Source organism: Hyla sarda, chromosome 5 (assembly GCF_029499605.1).
Source record: "Hyla sarda isolate aHylSar1 chromosome 5, aHylSar1.hap1, whole genome shotgun sequence".
Classification (NCBI taxonomy): Eukaryota; Metazoa; Chordata; class Amphibia; order Anura; family Hylidae; genus Hyla; species Hyla sarda.
In genome coordinates, this window is record NC_079193.1 from 189,225,845 (window position 1) to 189,247,922 (window position 22,078).

Consider the following 22,078-nt stretch of genomic DNA (forward strand, 5'->3'; position numbering starts at 1 on the left):
GATCTACCTACTTAACGAGAGGTGAGATTTTAGGGAAAATTAAAGGGATATGGAACATTTCTACCTAACGCAGGGAATAATAACGCTGTGGGGGCACTATAAGAAGACAGAGGGCCTACTTAAGAGAGGCATTATTGACGCAAAGGAACCAATAAGGGGGGCATTACCTATCAAATGTGGAGTCTATCTACTATATGGGGGAGTCTACCTACCTACTTTTTGGATGGTTGACATACCTACTGTATTACAACAACATAAGGGGGTTATAGGCTAACCTCTATATAGCAAGCACAGAAGGAGGCACTATTATTGTTTGCACATAAAGATTAGGGCACAAAATTGGGGCATTATTACCATATAAGGCCCTATAGATTGGGAGTTCGTATAGAGGGGAGGGTGGTACTGGAAAAGTTAAGACATCCATTAGATGTTTGTCTGGCAAATATGCAGAACAAGTTGCAGCAAATCTAAAAGAACTCTTCATGGCATTCGAGGCAGATGTAGAAAAAGAAGAGAGTGACAGTTTACAGCTTTCCCAATGAGGGCGCTATTACATGTAGCTTTAGAAATGTGTGCATGTTTTAGAAAAATGCTAATAATCTTTTTTTCAAAAGATGCACATATTGTTACTTGCAGTTTTCTGGGTGTGTCTTGGGTTTAAAACGCTCTGCAAAACACCATATGTAATAGCACTACTGTATCTAGTATCTAAAAAAAAAAAAAATTGCCTCTTAAGATTACAATTGGGGAAAGATGGAAACCTTGCACTGGGTCAACCAATGTTCATATTTCACTTTGATGTCCATGCCTAAATTGAAATTATGTTTGAAAATATGTTTTTGTTTCGTCATACTGGTTAATCTTAGTCAAAAATCAAAAATGAAGCATTTCAAATATCACTATATATTTTATCAAATGAAAATAGAATATATACATATTAAAATTTTTATCAATTGTAAATATATTGATTTTGTTGCGTAGCTGATTAGCGTTTGCTTTTCTCTTCTGTCTCAGAGCATTGGGTGTGTCTGTCACAGACTACACATTTGAAGACTGCCAGTTGGCCTTAGCTGAAGGACAGCTCCGTCTCCCATCAGATACATCTCTCCTGGAATTTGCAAGACTTGTTAGAAGTTTGGGGTAGGTCATATATATTACCCTAAATTATACCTGTCTGACAAACAGTATACATTTTAGGTAGGCACCACATTTTCCGAAAATTATCATAGTAACTTAACTAGTAAGGTTGAGGAAAAAACAAAACAAGTCCATCAAGTTCAACCTAAAACCCTACTGTATTAATACAAAGGAAGGAAAAAACATGAGGCTTATGCCAACTGCCCCATGTGAGGAAAAATTCCTTCCCAACTCCAAATATGGTGATCAGAATAAATTCCTTGATCAACCTTCTATTTGCATAAGTCTAGTATCAATAACTTGTAATATTGTATTTTTTCAGAAAAACATCCAGGCTCCCCTTGAACTTGTTTATTGAGTCAGACATCACAACATCATGTGGCAGATAGTTCCATATTCTCACTGCTCTTACAGTAAAGAATCTCTGTCTGTGATGCTGGTGAAACCTTCTTTCCTGGGCGTAGAGGATGCCCCCTTGTCATGGCTACCTGCCTAGGTATAAAAAGATCACTAGAAAGATCTATGTACTGTCCATTCGTATATTTGTACATTCGGGGGTATTAATCATGCATTTTTCGGCGGTTCTTTTGGCGCATATGTCTTGCGTCTTTGTGTTTTTGCGACTTTGCTTGCGACAATCGTGGTCCGTAAAAAATCATGTTGAACCGTAATGTAGCGCGGCATAGCTACTTTGGCTGCAGTGAACGCAAATTTATTAACTGCGACAATGCTGGTTTGGCGCAACATGATTAACTTTTTCCGCAACTTAGTCGCATCTGGCCGCCATGAAATTACATGTCCAGAAAATCGGCTTAATCTGCCCTCTCCACATAACCCTTAGTTATCTTAAACTGGCAACCGTAAACCTCTCTAGGTACCCCATTAAGCAAGAGTCAATGACAAAGGTTAGCATATATATATATATATATATATATATATATATATATATATATATATATATATATATATATATATACTTTAGGGAAGAACAGTTAAAAGCCCAATTAGTGAGTGACATGTTGAACATCACCAAAATTACATGTTTCAAACCAACAAGCTTCATTAACAAACTGATACCTACTGAAACTCACGATTAAAAGCAGCAGAGAAAGTAGTTTTGAAGCGTGGGAGTTCTGGTGGCTGTTCCTGACTGGAAAACGCGGTCTAATGTGGTTTTCGGAACTTACGCCAAAGTTATTAACGGAGGTGCGACAATTGATAAATTTGGCGTACGTCCGTGAAAAACAACGCAAAAAAAGAAGGGTAAAAAATGACGAGGCACAGCAACTATTGATAAATACCCCCCCCCCCCCCCCCGTTGTGATCAAATTGCCCCTAAGATGTCTTTTCTCCAAACTAAATAACCCCTAGCTTGATAACCTGTCTTGGTCCTGAAATCCTCCCATACCATTAATTATCTTTGTTGCCCTCCTCTGCACCCTCTCCAGTTCAGGCTTTTCCTCTTATATATACAGAAGTACAAACAATTATATGACATTTTGAAATATATTGTGCTCCAATTATTTGGCTTACTTTATCATTTTGCTCCTATAATCATCATTCCGTCTGTCTTGAGATATGAGATGGACTACCTTCTCACTGAGGGATTGGGTTAAATGGGAGAAGTGAGAAAGACGTTAGGTGTAGAGTGAGAGAGAAAGAGAGACGCAGAGAATGCAGCAGTTGGTAGCGAGTGTTCTCTCTCACCCCAGTTCTAGATTCACAACTTCTATTGCTGAGTACTATAATGTTCTCCATGCTGCTGCTGTTTCTTTGGATGCGCTCTAGAGATTTAGTGGAGCAGGATCTCCTCCTGTGTGTGTGTGTGTGTGTGTGTGTGTGTATGCTTGTCTCGATCTAGTAGCTCATGGACAACTAGAAATTAGAGATTCAGCCTACCGAGGGGAAACTACGGCAGGTATGTTTTAAAGGGGTTATCCTAAAATGATAACTAACCATCTACTTAGGGGATAGATGATAATTATCTGATTTGTGGGAATTTGACTGTTGGGACCCCCAGTGATCACGAGAATGGAGGTCTACTGTCTCCGAGTAAATATAGTGGCCATTTGATTGCAGCTTTATTGATTCACTGTAGGACTGCCAAGGATTGTGGCCTAAATGTCCATTCACTCACTCAGTGTGGGTACATTACAAATTGTCTGCAGCAAATTTGTGTGGGGAACGTCTGAAGCATATTACAGTGCCAGTGTAGTTGAGAACAGGAAATGTTAGCAAGGAAATTCACAATGCATTTTTCAGCATCCCCATCCTGTGTGAAAGTCCCCTAAAGCTACTGAGCACGCACTTTTGCGCTGCATAATCATATGACCTGAGCTTTCCTTAGTCCTATAGTGGCTGCATATATTATTAGTCACATCTGAAATAGTAAGAGGGAGAAAACACTATGATGGTACAAACTATTGCTTCAAATATACATAGCAATATAAAGGGTCAAGTAAAGTATATAAAAGGGTTAGTTGTTTTTACTAATTGTAATTGCTTGTTTTTCCAACAGCTTAAAACCAGAGAAGCTTGAAAAGGAATTGAAACAGTTCTCTGAAAGTGCTAAAAAAAGAAATGGGGAAAAGATAAACTTAAAGGAATTTGCAGAGTACTTATCTGTTCCAGTAACAGAGAAATTAGAGGACCTATTTGCCTTATTTGACGAGGTTTGATTTCCATCTTTATTGTTTTATACATTTTATAATGCTGTGTTAAGCCTGTCTTTTTTAAAGGGGTGTTCAAGTACACAAAAATATTGCTGGGCACAGGGTGAAAATAGAAAGTAAATGTATACGCGTACCCCAGGTTGAGAACCCAGGCTTTAGAGAGATGCTACTAGTCAGCCCATGACTGCATGCAGTTCAGTAATTTGGGTGCTGTAGCAGTATAATACCCACTCTAATTGGTTAGATTTCTTAGGCATTTATATGTTCCACAGATCTGGACTGTCTCTAGCATTGTATCTTGAATATGGCTTCAACTTACAATGGTCCAGGAAAGACTCGGGGCCTTTGTAACTTAAAGGGGTCCAAAGGATAGGGGATAAGATGTCTGATCGCGGGGGTTCCACCGCTGGGGACCCCCGCAATCTAGCATGCAGCACCCACCTCTTTGAGCTGCACGCCGCACTGCGTGACGTCACACGGGGGCGGAGTCGTGACGTCACGATACTCCGTCCCCGTGGTCGGGAGGCATAACCCTGAGAGCCTCCATCGCTTCCTGCAGTGCTTACAGGTGGGTGCTGCATGCTAGATTGTGGGGGTCCCCAGCGGCGGGACCTACGCGATCAGACATCTTATCCCCTATCCTTTGGATAGGGGATAAAATGTCTTGGGGCCGGAGTACCCCTTTAACCTCTTAAGGACGCAGGGCGTATGGATACGCCCTGCATCCCGAGTCCTTAAGGACGCAGGGCGTATCCATACGCCCGTGGGAATTCCGGTCCCCACCGCTAGCCGGTTGGGGACCGGAGCCGGATGCCTGCTGAAATCGTTCAGCAGGCATCCCGGCTTATCGCCCAGGGGGGTCATTATGCCCCCCCCATGTCGGCGATCGCCGCAGATCGCTGGACAATTCAGTCCAGCGATCTGCGGCGATTCCGGGTCATTCGGGTCTCCAGTGACCCGGTGACCCGGAATTACTGGCTGTTCGGGGCCGTCTCTGATGGCCCCGAACAGCCAGAGCCTGCAGGGGTGAGGTGGCACTGGATTACCGGCCGACCAATCAGGGCGCCTGCTGCGGGTGTCACTCCCGCACCCGCTCCGCCCCTCTTCCGGAGGGCGTGAGCGGGTGCGGGAAGACGACCCCGGGTGCTGGGGACCCCGATCCCCGGCGTCAATGTTGGGATCGGGGCCCCAGGAGCGACGGCGGCGGCGAGGGACAGTCCTGTGATGAAGCAGCAGCAGGAGGTGAGTTACAGCCTCCTGCTGTTGCTTAGCAACAGCTCCCAGCATGCAAAAAGGGCATGCTGGGAGCTGTAGTTATGCAACAGCAGGAGGCAGACCACCACAACTCCCAGCATTCCCTTATGGGCATGCTGGGACTTATGGTTTTGCAACAGCTGCAGGCACATTTTTTCTATGGAAAAGTGTACCTTCAGCTGTTGTATAACTACAACTCCCAGCTTGCACAAACAGCTAAAGTGCATGCTGGGAGTTGTAGTGGTGCATCTGCTGGTTGCATAACTACAACTCCCAGCATGCCCGTTGGCTGTCGGTGACTGCTGAGAGTTGTAGTTTTGCAACAGCTGAAGGCACACTGGTTGTGAAACACTGAGTAAGGTCACAAATTCCGTGATACATAACCAGTGTGCCTACAGCTGTTGCAAAACTAAAACTCTCAGCATGTACAGTCTGTCAGCGCATGCTGGGAGTTGTAGTTTTGCAACAGCTGGATGTCCCCCCCAATGTGAATGTACAGGGTACACTCACATGGGCGGAGGCTTACAGTAAGAATCGGGCCGCAAGTTTGAGCTGCAGCAAATTTTCTGCAACAGCTCAAACTGCCAGCGAGAAACTACTGTGAACCCCCGCCCGTGTGACTGTACCCTAAAAACACTACACTACACTGACACAAAAAATAAAATTAAAAGTAAAAAAACACTACATATACACATACCCCTACACAGCCCCCCTCCCCTCCCCAATAAAAATTAAAGCGTCTGGTACGCCACTGTTTCCAAAACGGAGCCTCCAGCTGTTGCAAAACAACAACTCCCAGTATTGTCGGACAGCCGTTGACTGTCCAGGCATGCTGGGAGTTTTGCAACAGCTGGAGGCACCCTGTTTGGGAATCACTGACGTAGAATTCCCCTATGTCCACCCCTATGCAATCCCTAATTTAGGCCTCAAATGCGCATGGCGCTCTCACTTTGGAGCCCTGTCGTATTTCAAGGCAACAGTTAAGGGTCACATATGGGGTATCGCCGTACTTGGGAGAAATTGGGCTTCAAATTTTGGGGGGTATTTTCTGCTTTTACCCTTTTTTAAAAATGTAAAGTTTTTGGGAAAAGAAGCATTTTAGGTAAAAAAATTTTATTTTTTTTACATATGCAATAGTCGTGAAACGCCTGTGGGGTATTAAGGTTCACTTAACCCCTTGTTACATTCCCTGAGGGCTCTAGTTTCCAAAATGGTATGCCATGTGGGCTTTTTTTGCGGTCCTGGCACCATAGGGGCTTCCTAAATGCGGCATGCCCCCAGAGCAAAATTTGCTTTCAAAAAGCCAAATGTGACTCCTTCTCTTCTGAGACCTGTAGTGCGCCAGCAGAGCACTTCTCACCCCCATATGGGGTGTTTTCTGAATCGGGAGAAATTGGGCTTCAAATTTTGGGGGGTATTTTCTGCTTTAACCCTTTGTATAAATGTAAATTTTTTGGGAAACCAAGCATTTTAGGTACATTTTTTTTTACATATGCAAAAGTCGTGAAACACCTGCAGGGTATTAAGGTTCACTTTACCCCTTGTTACGTTCCCTGAGGGGTCTAGTTTCCAAAATGGTATGCCATGTGTTTTTTTTTTTTTGCTGTCCTGGCACCATAATTGCTTCCTAAATGCGGCATGCCCCCAGAGCAAAATTTCCTTCAAAAAAGCCAAATGTGACTCCTTCTCTTCCGAGACCTGTAGTGCGCCAGGAGAGCACTTTTCACCCCCATATGGGGTGTTTTCTGAATCGGGAGAAATTGGGCTTCAAATTTTGGGGGGTATTTTCTGCTATTACCCTTTTTAAAAATGTAAAACTTTAGGGAAACCAAGCATTTTAGGTAAAAAATTATTATTTTTTTTTTTACATATGCAAAAGTCGTGAATCACCTGTGGGGTATTAAGGTTCACATTACCCCCTGTTACGTTCCCCGAGGGGTCTAGTTTCCAAAATGGTATACCATGTGGGGTTTTTTGCTGTTCTGGCACCATAGGGGCTTCCTAAAGGTGACATGCCCCCCAAAAACCATTTGACGCTCCTTCCCTTCTGAGCCCTCTACTGCGCCCGCCGAACACTTTACATGGACATATGAGGTATGTGCTTACTCGAGAGAAATTGGGTTTCAAATACAAGTAAAAATTTTCTCCTTTTTACCCCTTGCAAAAATTCAAAAATTGGGTCTACAAGAACATGCGAGTGTAAAAAATGAAGATTGTGAATTTTCTCCTTCACTTTGCTGCTATTCCTGTGAAACCTGTAAAGGGTTAAAACGCTTACTGAATGTCATTTTGAATACTTTGGGGGGTGTAGTTTTTATAATGGGGTCATTTATGGGGTATTTCTAATATTAAGACCCTTCAAATCCACTTCAAACCTGAACTGGTCCCTGAAAAAAAGCGAGTTTCAAAATTTTGTGAAAAATTTGAAAATTGCTGCGGAACTTTGAAGCCCTCTGGTGTCTTCCAAAAGTAAAAACTCATCAATTTTATGATGCAAATATAAAGTAGACATTATTGTATATGTGAATAAAAAAAATAATTATTTGGAATATCCATTTTCCTTACAAGCAGAGAGCTTCAAAGTTAGAAAAATGCAAAATTTTCAAATTTTTCATCAAATTTTGGGATTTTTCACCAAGAAAGGATGCAAGTTACCAAAAAATTTTACCACTACGTTAAAGTAGAATATGTCACGAAAAAACAGTCTCGGAATCAGAATGATAACTAAAAGCATTCCAGAGTTATTAATGTTTAAAGTGACAGTGGTCAGATGTTCAAAAAATAGCAGAGTCCTTAAGGTGAAAAAGGGCTCAGTCCTTAAGGGGTTAAGGGACCACTGTACTGAAAGGTTTGAATTTTTTAAATGGTAGTTTACCAATCTGTATTACCTTCTGGCACAAGTTCATAAAAACGATTAAATTTTTCTCCAAAATACCCTTTTTTTAAGCCCTTACCATTCATGCAACTCAGTTTGGAAGTATTAGACGAGTGTATAGGGGTAAAACGTAAGAACATAGGTGAAGAGTAGTTGCAAGAAATGATTAATAGTTCATTGAGAAGGAGCTTTTATAGATAGGAGAGTTCTATCCAAACTAGAAAATATAGTAGGAGATTCCCATAGTAAGCAATCAGATTTCAAAGATTCCACCACTTATTTTGCAGAGGTCCTTTTTAAGGGAAGTGAATGTAAACCACATGTTTACATAGAACAGGTCAATTTTTTTAGGAAGTATAAAATATATTGACAGAGTGGTTTAAAGTGTTATTTCAGACAAAAACATCTCATCTCCTATCGAAAGGATAAGATGTCTGATCGCGGGGGGCCCTACGATCTCCCTGCAGCAGCCCACAATCTATTCGAAGCTGCGTCTGAAGTTTCAGAAACCGCCGGGCTTCCGAGACGGGGACGTGACGTCACACCACGCCCCCTCCATTCATTTCTATGGGAGGGGGTGTAACAGCCGCAACGCCCCCTCCTATAGACATGAATGAAGGGGGCGTGGCATGACGTCACGTCCCTGTCTCGGAAGCCCGGAGGCTTCCGAAACTTCAGATGCAGCTTCGAATAGAATGCGGGCTGCTGCAGGGAGATATTGTGGGGGGTTCCAGCGGCAGGCCCCCCGCGATCAGACATCTTATCCCCTATCCTTTCGATAAGGGATAAGATGTATTTGCCCAGAATACCCCTTTAAGTAGTTATTGGAATCGGTGAACCTTAGAGAATTGATAGTTGTCATTTCGTAATGGATATAAAAGGTAATCCTTTACCTAGGTAGTCACTATTACTCACACTCAAAGTTTTGCATATGTAAACACATTTACAAAATGTAAACACATAATGCGTGAGTAAGGGGCCAGTCCCCCCGAATGTTGCAAGATTTTGTTATAATAACATCTGTCATCGCACGGCCCTCAGGGTAACCACGTGTGAAATGTAATATGTATTTATGTAATTATTCACACCGTACACAGTGTAAATCTGTTCGCAAATGCAAAACGTATATTTACTTGCTATGAAAGTGCTACAAGTCCATTATTCAGGCACCCATTCACATGTAGTTACCCTGAGGGTTGTGCGATGACAAATTTTATTGCAACATTTTGGAGGACTGCCCCCTTAAGCATTATGTGTTAACGTTTTGTATATGTAAACAGATCCACACAATATAGTGTGAATAATTATTTATCAAAACCTGGAAGAGTGGAGCAGTTTCCTGAAGCAACCAATCAGATGGATTCTTTCATTTTTCAGTGGCCTTTTTAAACATATAAAAAGCGATCTGATTGGTTGCTATGGGCCACTACTCTTTCTCTAGACAGTCTCACATGGTCTCAGACATTTAAAGTCATCAGAAAATTGTCATCAGAAAATGTTAACTGTATTTCTTAAGAATTTATTCACTATCTATTTTTTTTATTTTTTTATAATCTTGAAATTCCTATTATGGCCATTAGCCCTAAAAATAAGCTGAGATTTCCTGTTCTGTACGGGTAACTTCCCAACCCTGTCATGCACCATTCAAATAAGACACCATTTACAATAGCTGAAGCTCAACATCCCCTCCCTGTAGAATGACCCCTGAAAAGGTCACAGGGGTTGCTTAGTAAAGTTTCCAATTCATGGGAATGGAACAGGTCCTGTCCATTGTGGCCTTTGTCCATGGGACTTGCTGTAAAGCATATCTCCTAATGCTGGTAAAAAGCAGCAAGATGGCAGCCCCCTTAAAAATGTACTAAAAAATAAAGTTATACTCTAAAACAGAAACAGATTGAATATCTAGCTTTAATCAGAAAAGAAATTTGACGCATTCCGTTTAATGCAGTTTGTGTTGTACTTGTTGATACATGGAAGATAGAGGAGGTGAAGAGAAACTCTTGTTGTTGTACACTACACCTAGGTGCCCCTTTTATTATTTTGGTGGTAAATCATTAGCTTATGCCAGATGTGTAGTTTACAGAAAATAAAGGTCCAGCGCTGGAAGTGCAGTCAAATTTCTCGTTTATTTAATCCATGCCATATGAACATGAGGCACAGGAACAATGAAGAAGTGTGACCACAAAGATTCTTGACCCCTTTAAGTCAAACTAAGTATGATTAAAGGGGTACTCTCCTGGAATTTTTTGTTTTTGTTTGCTTAAATCAACTGGTGCCAGAAAGTTAAACAGATTTGTAAATTACTTCTATTTAAAAATCTATTTTCTTTTTGAATTTCCTTTTCAGTCTGACCACAGTAATCTCTGCTGACACCTCTGTCCATTTTAGGAACTGTCTGGAGCAGGATAGGTTTGCTATGGGGATTTTCTTTTACTCTGGAAAGTTTCTAAAATGAACCGAGATGTCAGCAGAGAGCACTGTGGTCAGACAGAAAGGAAACTTTTAAAAAGAAAAGAACTTCCTGTGGGGCAAATAGAAGCTTATAAGTACAGTGATCCCTCAACTTACAATGGCCTCAACATACAATAGTTTCCACATACAATGGTCTTTTCTGGACCATTGTAACTTGAAACCAGACTCAACATACAATGCTATGGAATCTGCGAAACGTGTCAATGGCTGGAAGATCTGACCAATCAGAATGAATATTTCACTGGTAAAAACCTGTGTATTCCTAAAGTGTATGCACTGACTGATGTCTGGTAGTGCCCCCTACAGTACAGGGAGGTATTTCATGTTCTGTACTCTTTACCTGTACCAGGGTTAGCTGCTCCTTTGGATACCAGGTGAGGGCGGCTCCATTTTCCTTTTGTTTAGGACATTGCGTATTCTTTAAAGGACCCTGAAGAAGCTTCAGTCCTCTACATAGACCAGTCTTTCCCAAAGAGGTTGCCTCCAGCTGTTGCAAAACTACAACTCCCAGCATGCCCGGACAGCCTTTGGCTGTCCGGGCATGCTGGGAGTTGTAGTTTTGCAACAGCTGGAGGCACCCTGGTTGGGAAACACTGAAATACACAGTGATTTACAGCTCCCAGCAGATCTTTCTTACTTTTATATGTAAGGACTTGCTTTATCTCTATTAGTTCTCTACTTATTTTTCTTTAATTCTCACTTTTTCCTATTTTTGGATGACATTTTGGTGGCTTCAGAACCAATTACCAGGTTTCCATAGAGTTATGGTCTCAACATACAATGGTTTCAACATACAATGGTCGTCCTGGAACCAATTAATATTGTTACTTGAGGGACAACTGTACTAGAAGGATTAAGATTTTTAAATAGAAGTAATTTACAAATCTGTTTAACTTTCTTGCACCAGTTGATTTAAATAAATAAAAACATTTTTTCCAGGGGTGTACCCCTTTTTAAGGGGGTCAAGAACCCTTGAAAGTGTTCACACTTCTTCATTCCTTCCTGTGCCTTGTGCTATTGCATGGATTTAAATGTTACTGCACTTCCAGCACTGGGCCTTTTTTCTTATTGTTTGGACTTTGATGGTATTCCGCACTGTCCGTGTGCTGGGAAGGGCCTGTGTGTGTTATATTTTACAGACCCTTATCAGTAGAAATCTACATTTCTTATTAATGGTAGACATGGCAGGGCTGTAAAGGGTAACGAATGTATAATGAGTAGTTTTAATTGTATTTTTTTAAATTATTTCAGAATGAAGAGGGTGCTATTGACCTGCGAGAGTATGTGATTGCGTTGTCTGTAGTATGCAGACCTTCTAAGACACTGGAAACCATTCAGTTGGCTTTTGAAGTAAGTATCAGTATTTCTGCTCTCTGATGAATGTCTTTAGTGCATTGAACTCATTGTCCAAAATGTGGGACCATGATGGTTTATGAGAGCTAGAGATGTCACTTTTACACTCCCCTGTTTTATTTCATCTTTACAAAGTGAATGTCTGGGGAAAAGGGACACTGTTTATACTGTTTATACTGTTGGGTGTTGTGGGTTTTTTTTTTTTTATGGGAGGGAGGATGGTAAAACCTTTGTTTTTTAGTCAGAAGTGGAACAAAAATGAATGGGAAATATAAAGGGAAGTTCCTGTACTACTTCTTCCTGCTCAATCCACTTCTGGCTTTGGCTCAAGAAATGTGTGCTGGCCCTGTCCTTGAAAACGCTGTGACAACAGCCTTAAATGTCATATTTTGTACAGTACAACTAAACATTTTAAGTGTAGATTAATTAAACATTGTGCAAAAGAACAGAGGGGCAGTTGCCCATAACAACCAATCAGATTATAGCTTTTATTTTTAAAAAGGCCTCTGAAAAATGAAGGCTGGAATCTGCTTGGTTGCTATGTCCAACTGCTCTGAAGCAATTTAGTGCCTTACAAAAGTATTCACCCGACCCCCACCCCCCTTGACTTTTTTCGTATTTTGGTGCTTCACAACCTGGAATTATCATGGATTGTTTGAGGATTTTAATCATTTAATTTACAGAACATACCCACAACTTTTGAATATGTTTTTATTTATTGTGAAGCAAACAACAAATAGGATAAAATAACAGAAAAAGTCAATGTGCATAACTATTCACCCCCCCCCCCCTAAAGTCAATACTTTGTAGAGCCACCTTTTCCGGCAATCTCAGCTCCAAGTCACTTTGGATAAATCTCTGAGCTTGACACATCTTACCACAGGGATTTTTGCCCATTCCTCCAAGCAAAACTGTTCCAGCTACTTCAAGATGGATGGTTTGCACTTGTGAACGCAATCTTTAAGTCTGACCACAGATTTTCCATTGGATTGAGATCTGGGCTTTGACTAGGCCATTCCAACACATTTACATGTTTCCCCTTAAATTACTCAAGTGTTGCTTGTTTGGGGTCATTGTCCTGCTGGAAGGTGAACCTCCGTCCTAGCCTCAAATCATGCACAGAGTGGTACAGGTTTTGATGACGAATATCTTTGTATTTAGCTCCATTCATCTTTCCCTCAACTCTGACCAGTTTCCCAGTCCCAGCTGCTGAAAAACAGATGGTGTTCTTCGGGTGATGTGTTGGGTTTGCGCCAGACATAATGTTTTCTTTGATGGCCGAAAAGTTCAATTTTAGACCAGAGCACCTTCCTTCATACAACTTGGGAGTCTCCCACATGCTTTTTTGCAAACTCAAAATGTGCCTTTTTGTTTTTAGCTGAAAGAAATGGCTTTTTTCTGGCCACTCTGCCATAAAGCCCAACTCTATGGAGCGTACGGCTTATTGGCGTCCTATGTACAGATACTCCAGTCTCTGCTATGGAACTCTGCAGCTCCTTCAGGGTTACCTTAGGTCTCTGTGCTGCCCTCCTTGCCCTGTCCTTGAGTTTTCGTCATTGGCAGTCTCTTGGCAGGTTTGCTGTTGTGCCATGTTCATTTCATTTGGTTATGATAGATTTGATGGTGCTCCTGGGGATCATCAAAGATTTGGATATTTTTTTATAACCTATCCCTGACTTGTACTTCTCAACAACATTGTCCCTTACTTGTTTGGAGAGTTCCTTGGTCTTCATGGCAGTGTTTGGTTACTGACCCCTCTTGCTTACGTGTTTGCAGCTTCTGGGGCCTTTCAAAAATGGTGTGTATATGTAATGACAGATCATGTGACACTTAGATTGCACACAGGTAGACTTCATTTCACTAATTAGCTTACTTCTGAAGGTAATTGGTTTCACCAGAGCTTTTATGGGCTTCCTAACAAAGGGGGTGAATACATACGCACATGCCAATTTTCTGTTTTCTATTTCTAAACAACAGTTTTATTTATATATTTTTCTCATTTTACTTCACCAACTTAGACTATTGTGTTTTGATCCATCACATAAAATTCAGATTAACAAAACATTGAACTTAAGGCTGTAATGTACCAAAATACCAAAAAAAAGTCAAGGGAGATGAATACTATTGCAAGGCATTGTATGTGTGTTTTTTCCATGCATGTGTTATATTTGGAAAATACAATATAATAAGGTTTTTTTTTTGTATTGAATTATATATTTGGTGTTTAAGATTTATCTGAATTATTGCCTTTCCCCTATTTAGATGTACCAGTCAGAAAATGATAAAACTATAACAGAAGAAGAGCTGGCAGTGATTTTGAAGACGGCGCTGGGAGTGTCAGAACTGAATGTAACAGATCTTTTTAGAGCAATAGATGAGGAGGAGAAGGCTAAAATCACATATGGTAAGTTATTGATCCTTTAAAGATTTTATATACACATTTTGCTGTTATAGTTTTTTACAGGCCCGCAGTTAACCCTGCTGCATTATAGTAATGGGAAATCACAGAATGGATATGATGTAGCACCGAAGACATTTTTTACCCTTATAGGCACCTTTTGCACTGATGTATTTTTTATTGTTTTGTAAATGCTAAATAAATCAACTTTCTATATAGTATAGAAATTTTCTTCCATTTAGCTGCTGATCACAGTAAGGTAAGTCAGTCAAACTGACTTTTATTCTCTGTGTTCAGAGAGCAGCAGGGAGGAGGAAGGGGTTACACACGGGCTCAAAGAGTAGACAGGGGAGAGAGAAACCTTTGGTGGACAGCTTCCACAGGCTGTAAAAGGAGTGGAGAGCACACAAGCTAGCTGGCGGAAGAGAATTATATACGCTCTGTACAAGTATAGAGAGAAAATATAGTTCATATAGTAAGCTGCAGAGTCTGTAGAAGCAAATGTAAGCACATTCATTCTTAATAAAGGTCTATGGAGAAAATGTTTTTTGCACCATAATACAAAGCAAGAATAATAAGAAAAAAAAAAAAAACTTGTGTTAAGTGCACATGGATTGAAACGTTGCTGTTTCTCTATATATGCTGTGGATGTCGAATTGGCACTCCTTTTTCTACTAAGGTTGTTTGAACCTAGCTCTGTGCATTAGTCTCCTCTGCATATCATTCTTTGTCTGTTTGACATGTCAGAAGTTTTTCTAAATCACAGGGAAACTTTTTCAGCTCTTCTAGGCTGTATTATCAGAATTATTTTACTGCATCCATAATATGAGCACATCACTCACAATATTATTTGAGCATTATGTCTACATCATTGGCCACCGGGCAGCATAATGTAACGTTTTTGTCCGAAATCATAACGATATGTTAGATGAGCTACTGTCAGCCTGGCTTGTTGCTTGCAAATAAGCACTCGGGTTTTGCTGTCATTAGGACATACTGTGCAATTTTGTTACCCACTAAGCATTTTTTTTTACTATTTTTAAAACTATTACAATAAATTGTACTATTACAAAAATAAACAGTAAAGGGAAGTTCCTTTAGTTGCTAAGTGTCCTTACTATTAGACACCACAGTTGATTGGTAGAAACATGCAGGTTACTGTATGCCTGTAAAACTATCCAGTTTCCACAGTGATGTGCCAAATTTCCCAGCATGCATAACCTGTAGATTTTGGACAATGGCAGGCTAAAGTTGTATACTGGTGATCTAGATTCAACCTCACTGTCTTATAGAGGTACTCCGCTGCTCAGCGTTTAGTACAAACTGTTCCGAACGCTGGAGCCGGCACCGGGAGCTTGTCATGTCATAGCCCCACACCTCATAATTTCCCACCCGCCCCCTTAATGCAAGTCTATGGGAGGGGTGTGACAGCAGTCACGCCCTCTCCCATAGACTTGCATTGAGGGGGCGCGTCGTGACGTCTTTAGGCGGTGGGACTATGACGTCACGAGCTCCCGGGACCGGCTCCAGTGATCGGAACAGATTGTTACAAATGCTGAGCAGCGGAGTACCCCTTTAACCCCTTAAGGACTCAGCCCATTCTAAAAATCATAACTCTTTTATATTTTCATCCACAGACTAGTATGAGGGCTTGTTTTTTGCGTGACCAGTTGTCCTTTGTAATGACATCACTCATTATATCATAAAATGTATGGCGCAACCAAAAAACACTATTTTTGTGGGGAAATTAAAACGAAAAACGCAATTTTGCTAATTTTGGAAGGTTTTGTTTTCACGCCGTACAATTTATGGTAAAAATGACATGTGTTCTTTATTCTGAGGGTCAATACGATTAAAATGATACCCATTATTATATACTTTTATATTATTGTTGCGCTTAAAAAAAATCACAAACTTTTTAACCAAATTAGTATGTTTATAATCCCTTTATTTTGATGACCTCTAACTTTTTTATTTTTCCGTATAAGTGGCGGTATGGGGGCTCATTTTTTGCGCCATGATCTGTACTTTTTTTTTGATACCACATTTGCATATAAAAAACTTTTAATACACTTTTTATAATTTTTTTTTTTAATAAAATGTATTAAAAAAGTAGGAATTTTGGACTTTTTTTAATTTTTTTTCGTTCACGCCGTTCACCGTACGGGATCATTAACATTTTATTTTAATAGTTCGGACATTTACGCACGCGGCAATACCAAATATGTCTATAAAAAATGTTTTTTACGCTTTTTGGGGGTAAAATAGGAAAAAACGGACGTTTTACTTTTTTATTGGGGGAGGGGATTTTTCACTTTTTTTTTACTTTTACTTTTACATTTTTTTACATTTTTTTTTTACACTTGAATAGTCCCCATAGGGGACTATTCATAGCAATACCATGATTGCTAATACTGATCTGTTCTATGTATAGGACATAGAACAGATCAGTATTATCGGTCATCTCCTGCTCTGGTCTGCTCGATCACAGACCAGAGCAGGAGACGCCGGGAGCCGCACGGAGGAAGGAGAGGGGACCTCCGTGCGGCGTTATGAATGATCGGATCCCCGCAGCAGCGCTGCGGGCGATCCGATCGTTCATTTAAATCGCGAACTCCCGCAGATGCCGGGATCTGTATTGATCCCGGCACCTGAGGGGTTAATGGCTGACGCCCGCGAGATCGCGGGCGTCGGCCATTGCCGGCGGGTCCCTGGCTGCGATCAGCAGCCGGGATCAGCCGCGCATGACACGGGCATCGCTCCGATGCCCGCGGTTATGCTTAGGACGTAAATGTACGTCCTGGTGCATTAAGTACCACCTCACCAGGACGTACATTTACGTCCTGCGTCCTTAAGGGGTTAATGACAACATTTCACCAGAGACATCAGTCTACAGTATATCTGGCGGCAGTCTGGGTTTATGGATATGAACACATGTCCATGATGATTTGGACCCATGTCAACTCGCCATCAGAAAAGGAAATTTACAGTTACATACAATGAAAATTTTAGACCTTTACTTTAGACCTTCAGAGATTAGCTAGTGACTGGTTCACCCTCCTGTATGTAACCTTTTTATTTATAAAATATGGCTTGACCATTGTATCAATAAAAGCCCTTTATGCCTTCTGTCTCTACCCCATCCTCGTAGTCTGTAAGCTTTCACGAGCAGGGCCCTCACTCCTCCTGTTTGAATAGTTAGTGTGTCATATTGTTACATCTGATACATGTCTTTATTTGTACCCCAAAATTGTAAAGTGCTGAGGAATCTGTTGGCGCTATATAAATAAAATTATTATTATTAAGATTTAAAGTTTAGATCTTTTGTGTAGATTATTAACATTAGTTCTCTTTTTTTTTTTTTTTTTTTTTTTTCTTCTCTACAGTGGACTTTGACAGGTTTGCTGCTTTGAACCCACATTTTGCTGAAATGTTTCTTTATCCAAACATGGTGGACTCTGAAACATGTGTAGATAACTCTTCTGCCACTGCCCCCAATGGTTTCTGTACTGATTTTACTCCTGAAGATATGGAGGAATACCATAATGAGCAAAAGAAACTGAACTAAAGCTGAAACTACATCTCCCTCTCCTGGTGAGGGGCATATATGTATTGTTCCTCTCAACTTAGTTAAACCCATCTATATTTTTGTTTGTATCTTTGTGACCATTTCCATTATTTTCGTTCTGCTTTTTTTGGTTTGTGTTCTTTAGTACAATCAAAGTGTTGGTAAGCAATGATGGAATTTGGTCAGAATAACTTCATGGGGGTGATGCCATGTGTATATACTAGGCAGGAGAACATGGTGGGGTTGCACATGGTGACCTATCAAGTTCTGGACTACACTGAAATATGTTTAGCTTTTAGACCTGGCTTGCTGTATGAATTGTGATATAAGCAACCAATACAAAAAAAAAAAAACCTTATAAAAATGTCCTTTTTTACTACAGAAGGATTTTTGCATAATAAAGCCAAGTTGATGTTTAGTCCAGCCGTGACCTATTCCCTAAAGGTGCTAGGACACGGATATATCAATAGAATTTTGGTGAGAGCTCTAAATTCATCTGAAGGATTGTTTTAAACCAGACAAAACACCAGATTTTCACAGGATGGCACTTTCCCTACTGCACCCTTTTTAACATGCTGCTATGCTTGTGGTCACAGTAAACATGGCACAGCATAGATTTCTTAGGCTTTCAGTAATATTTCACGAAGCACAGGTTTGTAAGGTTTTTTTTTGGTGTTTGTTGTTATGTATCTCTTGAAATGATGTAGTGCACTCAGTGAGTTTCCTGTTTGAATGTTAATGCTTTGGAGTATAACAACTTCTTTGCAGAGATCCAGCACACACCCAAGATGTAATGTGTTTTCCATATGCTGTACAGAGCGTGCATGAACAGCAGAATCTGTTCCCCATGTGGCGTCTAGTGCACTTTGGTGACTACTTCTTCTCTAGGTCACGCTATATGTTGTGTTAACCTCATTGATTACTGAACAAACTTTATTTGAAGTTACATGCATAGTTCATTTCCTCTGCATTGCACATTTACCTAGTATTATAAACAGTTGTCATTGACAGGTCATTTTCGTGTTATCAGTTATGAATAATTTACAGGTCTCCCATTATATTAAGGCTGGCTGACAAAACAATACAACAACGGATTCGGAAAAAAAACATACCTATCTGGCTAATTTTAATCTATGATTGTAGGGGCTGAGACAATTTATAGCTTATAAAACATGTTTTCACCCAGAATGTTAAAGAACATGTATTATCAAATTTGAAGTCTACCCTGCACATTAAATAAAAATTGGTGGGATTTCTAGACCATCTAATGTATATGGAAGCTATCCTATGGGAACATAGGGTTCGGCATGTTGAATTTCAATATGTCCGATCCTTTTGCTTTTCGGGAGCTTACTCCCCTCTCCCCATTCAGAATACATTTACAGTTGGCTGAGCTTTTATGCATATGTGGGGATTTGGGAGGTGGCTGTCGATCAAAAGCTATCTGGAATGCTTGGCCAAGTGATAACTTGTAGGCCAGAGTTTGGTAATTATGTTTTATTTACATTTCATATAAATTTACTGTGGCACCAATTTTGGACAAAGTGACAACAGGTAGTGCAGCCGTATTAGTTGTTCAGATTTTCTGCAACAGATGTTAAAGGGAAACTGACAGCAACATTACCCTCACTACCCTGAATATACAGGACAACAGTGCGGGTGATGCTGTTTAAAACCCACTTAACCTGGAAAAAATCTCCTCAGCCGTTCCCAAGCAATCTGTATTTATCCAAATATGCTTATTTTATTCTCTAAACAATTGAGATGGTCTCCAGTCTTCTGAGCAATACTCCCCCCCCCCCCCCCCCCCCCCCCCCCCCAGGAGAATGCAGGAGAAGCATTGCTCAGAAGACTGGAGACCACCTACCTTCTTCTGAGCAATGCATATTTAGATAAGTACAAATTGCTCAGGAACGGCTGAACACATTTTTTTCCAGGTAAAAACATTTTAAACACTATATCACCCACATTATTACCCTGTATATTCAGGTTGGTGCTGGTGATGCTGCTGTCGGTTTCCCTGTACACTGTTAAGTGTTTGCTATAACATACTGGTACACAAATAGACAAAAAGCGCTTCCTTGTGTGGGATCACCAAACATGGGATGAGGATTCTTGGAGGAAGGAAACGTGCTCACCTGGACAGGTTGTGCAATTTCAGGCACAACACTTACAGAGACATATCAAAAGGAAGGTTGGTGGAATCCGCATACATCTGAAGTCATCAGTAGTATAGAAATACTTTTATTATATTCACACAACTCGTTTCTGGGTGTAAACCCTTTCATCAGGCGTGGTGAAAGGGTTTACACCCAGAAACGCGTTGTGTGAATATAATAAAAGTATTTCTATACTACCAATGATTTCAGATGTATGCGGATTCCATCAAAATCTCCAGCACCGCGGACACCACTTCCCTGTTTCACCTTTTCCTCCTTATCCGTGTATAACATAATGGTGTGATTCAGTATAGCTTCAGTTCCTATTGTCACTCTTTTTAAAATGTTTTTTGCTGCAAGACAAAACAAAAATAGGCAAAGCTGACACATTGGGGCAGGTTTAATTTGACAAATGCACCAGACTTCTAGTGCAAAAAAATTGGCCTACATGACTTGCATGTATGTGTTTTAAACACTTTTTATACACTTTTGAACCTTGTCTGATAAAGGACATAACTTACCAGGAAAAGGGATTGACATCTTAAAAAGGGATATGGCCCAAATGGCAAAGGGATATTGTGTAAAATCAACCAACTAATAGTTGATGTAAGCAATGACTAGACAGTGCAAACTGAGACGAGAGATTACAGATTTCTAAACAGCGTGAGGCGCTCTGATGAATCTGGTGCACAGTAGTATTGTGTTATACCTGATACCGGGTGCACTAGAATGATACACTGCCCCTTCAGGTCCTGCTCTAGTTGTAGGTGTTGTCTGGAGTGTCATATAAGATACAATTACCAAACCTAGGCTGATTTACTAATATATGGCCATTTTAAAGCTTAGATGGGATTCCTCTTTAAGGAATTGCGTTATGTCCTGTTTTGATATCATTGAATCGCTTTTACTTCATGCACCTAGAACGGGAAAGCTGCAGGAAATGTTTACTCCCCAGTGTTGCTTTCATAGCTATAGTTTGTTGTAACATATTGTACAGACTGTTTAAAGCTTTGGATAGCCGTCATTCTTCAAAGCTTACCTGTTCTTAGCTTCTCTTCTGCTGGCAGTGGGAGCTATCAAAGTAATAACTATATGTTAGAAATTTGCTCAGATGACTATTCCCTTATTTACCCAAACTAACATTTTGATAATTGAAAGAGTAACAGGGCGGGAGAAACCTGTGCAGCAAGTGCTAAATGATTTGATAGAACATGTTCCCATGAAACCAGCTCATAACTATACTTGACTCCGCAGCAGTGGACATGTCACACGTATGATCAATTGTCTGTTTCCTGCAACTTTTGCGATTTGCTGCTAAATTTTCTGATCATAATACGCTTTACAACTTGACAGTTTTCTTTATAATTCATACACAAGAACAGTGAAGTTTCTTTAATCCTGCATCTGGTCTAGAAAGTCTGATAATTCCGCAGATTTCCATTAGGATGACCAAAATCAATATGCTGAGCAGAGAACCACTCAACTAAAAATAGTCAATTCTCAGATGAATGAAGTGCATCCGCATTTCTGCATCTATATTGTGGCCACATCTATATTGTGGGTCTAAAACCTAAAGTGGTACTCCAGCTTTTTAACACTTACACCTGATCGCAGGGAGTATGACTGCTTCCCCCACCCCCCTTGATCTCCGGAATGGTTGCCCAGCTTTCCACGTGCACGAAGCCTTCTCTCTGAGCAACGAAGAGAGCCATGTACAATGATCATGTATCTCGAGCACTCCTGTAGAGAATGCATGAAGGGGGCATGTTGACCCGCTCTGTGCACGTGGAACGTCCAGGCGCTGTCCTAGAGTTCACCCAACTACATCACATCCTCTGGATAGGGCAGACCTGGGCATTGTACGGCCCGCGGGCCACATACGGCCCTTAGATTGGATCTGACCGGCCCGCGCTGTCGGGCCGTACAATGCCCAGGTCTGGGATAGGGGATATGTGTTAAAATGCTCTTAGTTCAGGTAGTTACACCCGCAGTCAGGCCAGGTCTTGCAGCTGTAATACAGATCCAGAAGTATGGACATTATACATCTGAAACTGTTGGGGGTTGTTTGACGGGGACTGTGTAGAGATATATATATATATATACACATATATATATATATACACACATACACACATATATAAATGTGTATATATATAGCTGGTGGTGTTGTAACCAAAAAAGGCATACTTG

At 40.7% G+C, this 22,078-nt stretch overlaps 1 protein-coding gene across 6 annotated transcripts in view; it reads left to right on the forward strand.

Moving 5' to 3' along the window:
* The window catches only part of LPCAT1 (lysophosphatidylcholine acyltransferase 1), a 114,332-nt gene extending 94,801 nt beyond the window's left edge, over positions 1-19,531 (forward strand). For all 6 annotated transcript variants that reach the window (XM_056520925.1, XM_056520926.1, XM_056520931.1 and 3 more), the window contains exons 10-14: positions 1,015-1,140; positions 3,656-3,809; positions 11,662-11,760; positions 14,026-14,167; positions 17,548-19,531. In XM_056520925.1, the coding sequence (XP_056376900.1) occupies positions 1,015-1,140; positions 3,656-3,809; positions 11,662-11,760; positions 14,026-14,167; positions 17,548-17,729 (703 nt within the window). In that variant the 3' untranslated portion in view covers positions 17,730-19,531. The remainder of the gene's footprint in view (positions 1-1,014; positions 1,141-3,655; positions 3,810-11,661; positions 11,761-14,025; positions 14,168-17,547) is intronic.
* Positions 19,532-22,078: the final 2,547 nt, after the last annotated feature.